Genomic DNA, 12,395 nt, shown 5'->3' on the forward strand with positions numbered 1-12,395 from the left:
CCTTAGCTCTGATACCATGTTGAAGAATCTAGGGCAAGTGGGATTAATGTGATTCTTCTAGAATTGATAACAATTTGTGAAGTGCTTTTACAATTTATCTTAGCTTTGATCTTCTTCTTATTATTAGTGTGTGTGTTTGCTTCATCAATCTGCTACCAAAACAAAGAGACAAGAACACAATATGTTTGGCTTTCTGCCAGGGCCAAAACCTCTCCCTCTTGGAGAGGGAAACCTGCAAAAAATTCTTCTTATAGAGATTCTAATTGACGAACACCAAGACCTTGACCCTTGACCTATTATGCCACTCCAAGACCAAGACACCAATCCTCTTCTTTGTCACTACTGAGATCATCATCATTGCTCCACCATTGAGGCCATCACTACTGCACCACAAAGATCTTCATCACTGTTGCACCTTCATTGAGATCTTCATCACTGCTGCACCAATGCTACATCTTCACCGAGGTCTTTGTTATAACAATGAGATCTCCATTCTGAGGTATATATATGATAGCTGAACTGAGTTTTTCATCATGATTTCAACTATGCCAAGGTCATGACTATGTTTAGGATATATGCCACATCGAGATCCTCCTCATGAGACTGTAACTATGTAACTATGAGATCACATGGATACTCCACATCACACATGACTGTGTTAGGTATGCCGAGATAGAGATCATGATGTCCATCCGAGAAACATAGGACTGTTGTCCTCATCTGAGATTTTGAGCCACTTCATTTATCTGAAATACTGTCCCATTGCACTTTATCCAAGATGTCTGCTCCCCTGTACCTTGTCCGAGATTTCAGAGGTTTGAGATACTGTTCTCCTGTAATGCAGATTACAGTCCTTGTTCTTCCTCGAATCATCTCATAAAAATGCGAGTTCATGCACCTCCGAAGTTGCAAAGATATCCAAAATTATTTAACTGTAATTATGAACTTTACACGCCTATTTATAGTGGTTTGACCCTGTATTTGAGCCGACATGACCAAGTGAACTGTTGTGTCATTTATATGAGCCAACATGTCATCTTTTAGTTGTTTAATTCATTTTTGCAGGCCGACATGATGTTCTCTTCATCGTTTTTCTTGTAGTCTTCTTTGTTGAAGAATGGTGCTTGTCTTGGAGGGCTTCTTGACACTAGGTTGACCCATGTACATTACATAAATGCTCATAAAGAGCTCTTTAACATAATCTTGACTCTTTGACTTTCCTAGACCTATGGAATGAGCAAGAAACTCATTCATATAATTATATAAAAATAATATTTCTTTTTCTTGACAAGTACAAAGATCAAAATTACATTGACAAATACCCAACCTAGTTACACTTTTCTTCAACACTATGATCTAACGGATGCTGGTATATCGAGCAACTGATGTAAATACCTCATCATAATCTACTCCTTCCTTTCGAGAGAAGCCTTGAGCTACAAATCTAGCCCTGAATTTATCAACACTCCCATCAGCTCCTTGTTTGATCTTGTAGAGCCATTTTGAAGTGACCACAGACTTATCCTTGGGTCTAGGAACCACATCCTAGACATCATTCTTCATGATCGATTCATATTATTTTTTCATTGCATCCTTCCAAACTTGTTTCTTCACGACTTCTTCAAATGTACAAGGCTCAGATTGTCCAATGGTACTCATGGCAGCTAAGTACCCTTGGTACCTATTCAGCTTCTTGCTTTCATGAAATGTCCCCCTTGGTGCAATGTGTTTCTCGGCATATTCAAGAGTATCTTTAAGCCACAAAGGCCTCTTTCTTATAGTAGAGGGCTCACTAGGAGGTGGATCAATGGGATCCATTGGAACTTCAACATCGGGCATCAGTTCATCGGACGGAGATTCATCCTGCTTTTTTGCATCAACATCATCATTGGCCTTCCTAGGAATAGGAAGATCTTGAATCTTTCTAAGTGCAGAATCTTCATTGAAAGTGACATCATGACTTAATTCCACTTCCCTTTGACCAAGCACATAGATTCTATATGCCTTCGAAGTTTCACTGTAGCCCACGAATGTTCCTTTCTTCCCAGATGCATCTAGTTTGTTTCTTTTCTCTTTCGGCACATGAAAATATATGGGACAACCAAAAATTCTAAAATGAGAAACATCAGGTTTCTTATCGGTGAATACTTATTTGGGTGTCTTGAAGTCCAAAGATTGATGTGGGCATTGGTTTTGGACATACACAGCGGTGTTGGCAGCTTCTCCCCATAAGAACTTTGGAAGACCTTGATCATGAAGCATGGCCTGGGTGGCTTCTATGATAGTATGATTCTTCCTTTAAACAATACCATTTGTTCAGGAGTATATGCGATGGTAGTCTCCCTCTTAATGCCAGCTTCTCTACAATAGTCTTTGAATTCATTAGACTCATATTCGGTCCCATTATCGGTCCTCAATATTTTGATCTTCTTCTCTACTTGATTCTCGACCAAGGCTTTGAAGGAGAGGAACCATTTGAATACTTTGTTCTTCTTTAAGAAATAGATCCATGTCTTGCGAGAGAAGTCATCCACAAAAATAGCATAGTACATATATCCACCCAAAGATGTCACAGTCAACATCCCTGATAGATCAGAATGGACCAATTGAAAAATATCGGTGGTTTGAGTTTCACTTGAGGGGAATGGTCCCCTTGTATGTTTTCTAGTTTCACATCCCTAACAAACACCTTCATGATTTAAGTTGAATTTGAGCATCCCTGTGACCATCTCTTTTACATCGGGTAAAGCTTTGAAATGAAGGTGAGCAAATCTTCGGTGCCATAATTTGGATTGAAGAGAGGTGTCACAAATCATTGCTCCCAACGTACTTCCTCCAACCTGATAGAGACCTTCAACCCTGAATCCTAGAATGAATGCATCTCTTGGATTCCTTTGCCAAAGACGAACCTTTGCATCAATGAATGACACCTTAAAACCTTTGTCTTCCATTACAGAAATAGAAACCAAGTTCCTTTTCAAATCAGGTACATATAACACTTCTTGTAGGTGAAGTGTTTGACCTTGATTTAAGTGAAGAGTAACGATTCCAATTCCTTTCACAGGATCAGTAGCGTTATCCCCATGTATAATCTCCATATTTGTCTCTTTTTCAACCAAGTTTGAGAGAGCTTCTTTGTTCCCAGTGAAGTGCCTTGAGGCACCACTATCACACCACTATCAGTTAACCAATGGTCCAATGTATCTGGAGGAGAGGCGGTGGAGAGGGCAGAAATAATATAAAATTCATTTTTCTTTACAACATTAGCTTCATCACACCTGGAGTTTCTCAACTTCTTGGGAGGACTACCACCTCCATTTCGAGCAGTAGGAGCATGCCTCTTTCCTTTGTTATTGAACCTGTTGTTCCTTCGATTTCCATTGCCCTTGAAGTTGTTATTATTGTTGTCATCATCTTTTAGAGTGTCCTTCTTGTGAAGGTACTCTCTAGCGAAGTGGCCAAACTTGTTACGATTGAAGCACCTACCTTTTCGTCCTTCCTTGATTCCTTGGACCAGTATTGTTCCTTCTAGAATGAGCGAAGAAGGCAATATGATTGTTTCCATTTGAAGGCTTGTCTCTTTCCATCATCCTTATTTCTTCTTGAGTGCATCTAGCCAATAGTTCCTCAAATCTCGAAATCCTGTCATTGTTGAGAATGGTAGTGTCGAACACAACCCAATCTCTTATAAGGCTTCAAAGTGCAATAAGAGTGAGCTCTCGGTCACCAATGATTTCTCCAATAGATAAGAGATCATTCTTGATCTCGGTGATCCTGATGAAGTAGGATTGGATGGATTCTCCTCTATCCATCTTGATATCCTTCAGCTTGTTCTTGAGATAGAGAATTTGATTTGCATTGTTCACTTTGAACATCCCAACCAGCGTTTCATACACCTCTTTAGATATTTCCAAATCAGAAATATATGCAACCAAAGTCTTATGAATAGAATCAACAATAATCTTCTTAGCTTTTACTTCACCTTTCTTGTACTTTGTTTGAGCAACAACAAATGCATTTGAAGTAGGCTTTGCTATTCTTCCCTTGACATAGTCCATGGCATCGTTTTCTTCCAAAGTCAAATCCAAAGTCATCTTCCATGCATGATAGTCAGATTTGTCTTTAAGCTTGTCCTCGGATTTGAAGAAAGATGTAGTCGTCATTGGTACTAGTTCCAACTTCTTGTTTAACAACTTCCCTTAGTGATTGCTTTGCTTCACTCTTGCTTGGGCTTTGTCTTCACCTCAACTTTGATATGATGTTAATTTTAGATAGCAATGGTATGTTCTATGCCTAAGACAATTTACCAATGTGAAAAAAGTCGAAGTTGGGATTAAATCGGCAAGGGTCCAAAAGTTGAAAAACTCGTTAAACTCGGGAGTTTTTTGAAAAAGTCTGCAAAATAAAAAAAACACAAAAATGTTCATTTATTTTTTATTTTTTTAGCATCTAGAGTATCCACAACATCAAATAAATGCATTTCCAAAATTCCACATAAACATGTAAAGAAAGCTAATATATAATATGCATATGAAGTCTAGTGCTACATCACATATCAAAATAGTGAATCAACTCCTGAATCTTGAGTCTTCTCTGAGTCTCAACTCTCAAGATGGCCGACTTTTTCGGTCGACTCGATAAAATCGGGATTAATTCAATTAAATCACAATTTTTTCGGCAGTGAAAAAGTCTGCAAAAAGTCAGCCAATTTAATCGTTTTGCTGAAAAAATTGGGTTTTGGGATTTAATCCCGACTTTTTGCCGATTTTTTCCACACTGCAATTTACATCAATGTTCCTTTAGCAAAACAATGACAAATTCCAATTATATCCAGTGGCAATCACATTAACTTATAAACATTGAAAGTGAATGTAAATAGAACATAAAATCATATGCAGAGAACAAGCCAAGGCAAGAGGACACAAAATGTGGCAGATACCAGGGACAAACCCCAATGTGGGGAAATCTTTTGATCAAATCTTCTTATATTCTTCAATAGTTCAGCAGAGAGAGTAAAAATATCATAAATGTGAGCCCAAAACAGATCTGCCAAATCAACAAAAAATGCAGCCCTAACCAGAAAGTCAATGGTGGTCAAAGCTGCCCAAAATGTCCTCCAATCAACTCGGTCAACAGCAGTCCAATTCGGCCTTCCAGGAGAGTCAAAATCAGCCCAAAACAAATTGGTCAAACCCAGTCAAAGGAGAGAGAAACACTGCTGTAATTTTCAGCAGTCAAATCTGAAGTCAACATTGGTCAACCTGTCCCAAACTTCTCGATTTTCATGCCAATAAATGTGGCCTAGAAAAATCAAACTTTTGGCCCAAAAACCGAGGTCAACATTGGTCAAATCACCCTAAGTCAACACTGGTCAATGCCCTGAAAACTTCGACCTGTTTTACCCAGAAAAACTCGGCCTCCTGCCACGTGCGAAGAAGAGAGAGAGAGTTGCCTGCCACATGTGCAAAGAAAAGAGAAAGACCTCCAAGCTGTTCGAACCAAATAAGAGAGAGAAGATGATGTGATGAGTGATGTCCAAATGAGGAAAATGTCTCCTCTATTTATACACTTCGTTGAGGGTGAAGAGACACATCTATTGGGCTTCATGAGCCTACATTTCACTGTGGCTGACCTTGACAATTTGTCCATAAGAGATAAATTCATAATTTCATTTCTGCTTGTCAGAAGGAGATGATCTTTATATCAAAATTGTACCTCTCTGAAAGAGGAATCCAATGCAATAATCTCTATCATATGAGCTGCCCTAAGGTGGAAGTTGGCCTTAATTGCCAATTTTAACACAAACCATAGGCATGTTGCCATTAGGGAGGTCACAGGTTCCAATTCTGTTGAGTCCCTCTGGTTTGGTTGTCCATTGACACCATCCTCCATAACCTGTTGAGTCCCTCTGGTCTGGTTGTCCATTGAAACCATCCTCCATAACCTGTTGAGTCCCTCTGGTCTGGTTGGCCATTGACACCATCCTCCGTCCGGATATTCTGGGAAGAGGGGTTAGCATTATGAAGTTTTCCTTTGAGATATATTTATATATATTGATTGCTGTGTTACAGGAATTACGTGACTGGTTCATGCCAAGATAGTAAATGTTTTAACCCACTTAAAAGCTTTTGATGATAATTACCGTCTACTGAGACCAGCTTTAGGCATTACATGACTGGTTCATGCCAAGATAGGAAATATTTTGACCCACTTAAAAGCTTTTGATGATAATTACCGTTTCCTGAGACCAGCTTTAGGCATTACGTGATTGGTTCATGCCAAGATAGGAAATGTTTTGACCCACTTAAAAGCTTTTGATGATAATTACCGTCTACTGAGACCAGCTTTAGTCTATCCCTTGCAGATGGATTACTGAATTTTGGTTTTGCAGCGTTTCTATGTTTGGCAAAACATGCTGGCAATTTGAATTTCCCAGTGGTTAAAATGTATTCTGGTATGAGGAATCTGTTGAAAATGTTTTGTAATGGGTTTAGGGAATACAATTAAATATTTAAAACTGCTTCATTTCACTATACAACCATACAGATCGTTTGCAGAGTGAGGAATCTGTTGAAAATGTTTTGTAATGGGTTTAGGGAATACAATTAAATATTTAAAACTGCTTCATTTCACTATACAACTATACAGATCGTTTGCAGAGTGAAGCTGGCTGAAGCTGGCTGAGAAATAGTTCCGAAGAGTTGTTATCTGTAGATTCTGTACATATTTCAATCATCAAACTGCGGTGCCTATAACCTGATACTTCATGTGTAACTTGAGTTTCAGGCCGAAGAGCAGTACCTGAAGGATGATATGATTGTGCTTCCTATTCAAATAAACGGGAAAACCCGAGGAAAACTACAACTACGAGAAGGATCTGGGGAGGATGAAGCTTTTGCGGCTGTGGTTCAAGACAAACATTTTGAAAAGTACTTGAGTGGCCACACAGTAAGGAAAAGGATTTATGTGCCAGGGAGAATTTTGAACATCATTGTTCAGCAAAATAAATAACTGTTTGAAATTAGCACATTTTTGTCCTTGAAAATCATTCTTTGAATAAAGATGATGGTCAATATTGATGTTCTTTGATGTGGCCATGGTACACCAACCAGACCATGCAACGAGCAAGCAAACCATAGAGGCATGGTTCGGTAATTGGATCAATTCTATTGTATAAATAAATAATGTCACATGTAATTTTAATGTCGTAATTTTTATGCTTCTCTCCCATTTCGCTATCCTTACATGAATGGAATGTTTTTATCTGTCTGCTTATTCCCGCTTCATCCAACCAGAATATGAGGCCAACATCTTAATCTTTTGTCAATATTCCATGAAGATTTAATAGCATGTATATTGTCGCCTTCTACATTGAAAACAATATCGCATATCCTTATTATCTCAGCTCTTATGAAATGTTTGACATATTTAACACATCACTGTAGCAACGAAAATAATTCCAACTTCATTCCAGTTACAGTCCTCTAATCCATAGTAGCAAGCTTCACTTGTATTGTCCTTGGTATGAAAATTCACATAGAATTGAAAATTCAGTAAATACTCGATACAGTACAGATATGGTAAGTTAATTAAATGCTTAAATATGTTACTATATAAAAATTTTAAAGAGATACTAAGACTAAATGTTACTATAGATGTTGAAATATATTTAGATTTCATGCTGGAGTTGAACCCAATTCAACAATGTTCATAAAAATTAAATTGTTAAGATATGAATGTAAGTTCAACAATTTAATATGCTTAGTATTCTCATGTTATAGTTTAAATTTTAATATTCAACTATTCATTAATTCTTAATATAGGAATAGAATTAAAATAGCAACATAGTCCATGATAATTCATTATATTTTAATTTTACCATCACAAAACAAAACAATGATCGCATTCGTACATATTCAACGTATATGAATTTTTAGATACATAAACTGACATGGCATAAGAGAGAATGATTCTGTAGAAAATAAAATGTAAAGAATAGACAGAAACACAGGAATCACTGCAAACAAAGTTGTAACTATTGTTTCATGCAATATTTTTGAATGAGCACTGGATGTCACATTACTTAATAAACCTTTAAAAAATACATAAATGGAGGTAATGGACTGGACCTTCAACTTATGATTTGAAACTTACTTGTTCATTTGTACTGTTGTGTTAAACACTAACATGTTGAACTCTATTTTCACTGGTAATTTTCATGGGACTATCAATGGAATTACATCATGTATATTATATACACATATGAAGTTGTTATATCATATATTATGCTTTAAATCTGCGATATGTTTCAGGTTTATAATGAAAAAAATATGTCAATTAAAATTTTTGAATGGGCTCAGGTATATATATATATTTTTTTAATTTGAAACTTTACGACATATCTATTTCTGTATTTTGCTAGATATTCTCATTGTGTATTTTAATTATTTATTATTATTATTATTAAATCAAATTCGTATTTGTATTTATATTTGAACCTTGTTATGTGCTTTAAACAAGAAAACATAGATTTTCATTGTGTATTTTAACTATTTATTATTATTATTATTAAATCAAATTCGTATTTGAACCTTTTTATGTGCTTTTAAACCAGAAAACATAGATCTCTAGGAGATAGGTAAATGGATATATATGGGTTGCCAAGGAAACCAAGAAATCTATTAGAAGTGATTGTAAGTTTGCACCGGTTCACTTGGAAACTTTTAATATCTCTCAACCTAGAAATCATGAGACATTGAAGAATGTGCTCCTGAATTAATTGAATTAAAATGGAGCCATAATACCACTTTTGAGTGAAAATATTTGAAAATGACTTGATTTTAAAATGCTAGTGGAGTGCCACTTTTCATTAAATGGATGTTGATCTATATAAGTATGCTAGAATGGAATATCAATGATTCCATATTGATGTGCAAATATTATGTTATGTTTTCCTCATAGAGTCTTTTATTTTGGGCAATAGATGTAAAAGAAGGGAAAGTAGGAGTTATGTATAAATAATAAGGAAATTAGAATCATTTTTTTAGTCATTGGAATACTGATAATTTTCAATTTGATTTTTCCATGGTTATCAAAATAGACTTATTTGTAGAACATGTGATATTACAGAGTTGAAATCTTGGCTTCCATATCTAGTGATGTTCTTTCTTCGAACCTCAATCAGTTATTGTCATATTGAGTTCACAAAGAATATATTATTTGAACCAAACTAATTGATTTACAGATTCTATTGAGATGCATCAAATTTAATAATTGGTATAGTAGAAGGTGGAATAGTGTGAATGCTTGCAAAAGTCATGGCCACAAAGGCTTGCATGGATGATCATCTAAGGTTTCTAATACAACTAGCATTTATGTGTTTATAACATTCTTGATATTTGACCAAATCTAAGTAGCATTATTAAAAAGCGTTTTATTTCCTTCCAAATTAGACACAAAATTAATAGACTCATGGTGCTTCCATAAGGTTTGGAAAAACATTGTTTTCAATATGATAGTAGATGTAAAAACATTTTGGTAAGTGTTAGAGAATTTAAGTCCAATTTTTATCCAATATTGGCATTATTTTGTTCCAACCAATGCTGGAAAAGTGAATGTGAATAACAAAACAAAACATTCAGATAAAAAGTTCAAAAAAAAAAAAAAAAAACAAAAAAACAAACTTTCTTTATAACAATGTGCACATTTCCAGTGAATCACTAGATTTATGATAAAAATAGAGGTCATTTTCCACTCATTACCCACAAAAGAAAAATTCTGACAAAATTGGGAGTGCGATTCATTGTGAACACACCATTACCATTAGATATTTTTAGTAGGGCATTCAATCATGAAAACTAAAACAACTTATTTGCCAGACCACTGATATTTTTGAATGCTAAAATGACTTCTTCTAGTTATCTATTTTAAAATTAAAAGTATGCATGTCAATCACTCTATTGATGGTATCTCTTTATTTCCATTGGTTTTTTGTTTACAAATATTGTGTATATTCATTGTTAACACAATCCTAGGTTTTTGTTGTATCCATTATTCAAGAATAGATAATAATTTCTTTGAATTTTATTATCAGTGTCTTCTAGTTATATATTTTAAAATTAAAAGCATACACATCAATTACTCTATTGATGTTGTATATTTTAAAATTAAAGGCATACACATCAATCACTCTATTGATGGTGTCTCCTTTTTCTCATTGATTTTTTGTTGACAAAATAGTGTGCATATTCATTGTTCAACCATATCCTAAGTTTTTATTGATTTGTAAATTTTTGTGGATATTCTACTAGACAATTCGTCACAACATGTCTGATAAAATTATATTTAAAATATGAAATTCTATATTATTACAATTTTATTAGATTTTTGGATTTGTAGATTTATTGTTAATAGTGTATGCACGTGAGTTAAAAATATGTAGAAAATAGAGAACAATGAAATAAAAAATTCACACACGTTTGATACAATATATGACTTGGAAAACCTTTTCGGGAGAAAAACCCAGCTTGAAGGTGAGGTCTCTCTACTCTCTTTCTTTGAATAGAAAATGTTTGTGACTACAAAGAAATATGGCTTGCAGCTTGTGGAATACTATAGTGCACAAATTCTCTATGTGTGCTCTATCTCATGTCCCTCTCAGCAATTTTGGCTCAGCGTTGGAACAAATGTACTCGAAATAAAGGAACCCCTTTCCCTCCTAGTGGTCGGGTTATAACACAACCCGATAGCCTACTAATGGTTAAACTTAATTACCTCAACTATTAACCAGAGTTACAATATAGACTTTTCTAGAGTCTTCTACATCATAATCATGTGGTTAACCTCTTTTTCATTAATAATGGGGGCTAATGTGGCCTCTCGAATCATAGTGGTGAAAATAGGAAGGTCAACTTCTGAGTGGCATAACTTTCACATACGGACTTTGATTGACGTGATTCTTGCACTGTTGGAAAGGTCTTTGTGTGGAATATGAAAAGATGGTGTGGCACTAAAGTGGAAAAGCCCCTCCCCCACCCCCCTTCCCCCCCACCGCAAGAAAATGTCGTTTGATGCTTCAAAATGCTCTTGGAAGGTTTTAGACTTCAATTTGCCAAATTGGGTCACACAAGTTAAAATGGTCCTAAGATTTGATTCCTCCACTTTTTCCACTCTAAAAGCATCAAGATGGATGAAAAACAATCTAATGATCCAATTTGGATCGCACATCCCCATTTTGGGAGGCTTTTGGTCCCCAAAAGCTTCTATTGAATGAGGTGAGGAAATTTTTCCTCCACCTTCTCTCTGGTATACCATTTAGGTTTGCCTAGAAGTTGCCCTTTCAACCTAATTTTCCAAAGGTCAGTATTCCCCTTTCTTGTAGTTTAGAACCTTTTCTGCAACACTGTATCTTTTGTCAACTCTTTTTTAGCATCTAGTGCCAAATCCTCCGCAAAAGGTAGGATTTGTTCCTCTTCCTGATCTAGCATGGAAGCCTCATAGAGTTTCAAATTCTCTACATTCAGAATTGAGTAATTGCGCCTGCAGAAGCAAGTGATGATCAAGCTCATTTCAGTGGATGACGCTTGTGTATAGGCATCGTACGTGGAGAACATGGGCCTGAAGAAAGGACAATCAAGTGGATCGAAGCAGAAGGAGCTACATGACACTTCTAAGGAGGGGAAGAAGAAGCAAAAGGGGGGAAAAGTTACAAAGACGACAACCACAACACACTAGTGTAAAGATCCCATCAACCATTGCAACATTGATGACCATACAAAGGAGAAATGTTTGAAGTTGCATCCATAGCTTAAATCGAAGAACACAAAGAAACAATAAAAAGAAGAAACTCATGGCCATTGATTCAAGCAACCATGTTGAAAGAAACTTGGATGTGGATGAGAAGATTGTCTATACATCAATGCAAAAGGAGGTGAATCTGAATAGCCTTCAGCAACAAGAAGAGAAAGAAATGACCCATCTCTTCCATACCAAATACAAGTCAAGAAGACAAAGATTGATGCATTGTTTGACTCGGGATCGCAGGTGAATATCATTGTGGCAAAGCTGGTCAAGAAGTTGGGGTTGGAAGTTCGTGATCATCCAAGCCCATATCCATTGGGATGGGTAATTAAGAATACGAAGTTGTTGAAGGCAATAAAACAGTGAAAAATTAAATTTGTTATTGTGGTTGATTTTATTGATGAAGTAGAACTAGATGTGGTTCCCATTGATGTATGTGGAGTCATGTTTGGGAGTCCCCACATGTACATGTGAGATGCAATATTAATGTGGAGAGTCAACTAATATAGACGTGTCAAGGATGGAAAATCATTTGTTATCAATGTGCACAAAGGAAAGTCAAAAATTTTGCTGGTAAGTGTCAACCAAGCAAAGAA

At 35.9% G+C, this 12,395-nt stretch overlaps 1 protein-coding gene across 2 annotated transcripts in view; it reads left to right on the forward strand.

The window, feature by feature from the left end:
• Positions 1-7,225, forward strand: part of EMB2369 (tRNA synthetase class I (I, L, M and V) family protein) — a 279,373-nt gene extending 272,148 nt beyond the window's left edge. For both annotated transcript variants that reach the window (XM_089446857.1, XM_089446858.1), the window contains exon 20: positions 6,787-7,225. In XM_089446857.1, coding sequence (XP_089302983.1) covers positions 6,787-7,011 — 225 coding nt within the window. In that variant the 3' untranslated portion in view covers positions 7,012-7,225. The remainder of the gene's footprint in view (positions 1-6,786) is intronic.
• The last annotated feature ends 5,170 nt before the right edge of the window (positions 7,226-12,395 follow it).

The sequence above is a fragment of the Pinus tabuliformis genome, chromosome X (assembly GCF_031772625.1).
Source record: "Pinus tabuliformis cultivar Carrire ecotype Pingquan chromosome X, CPIR1, whole genome shotgun sequence".
Lineage (NCBI taxonomy): Eukaryota > Viridiplantae > Streptophyta > Pinopsida > Pinales > Pinaceae > Pinus > Pinus tabuliformis.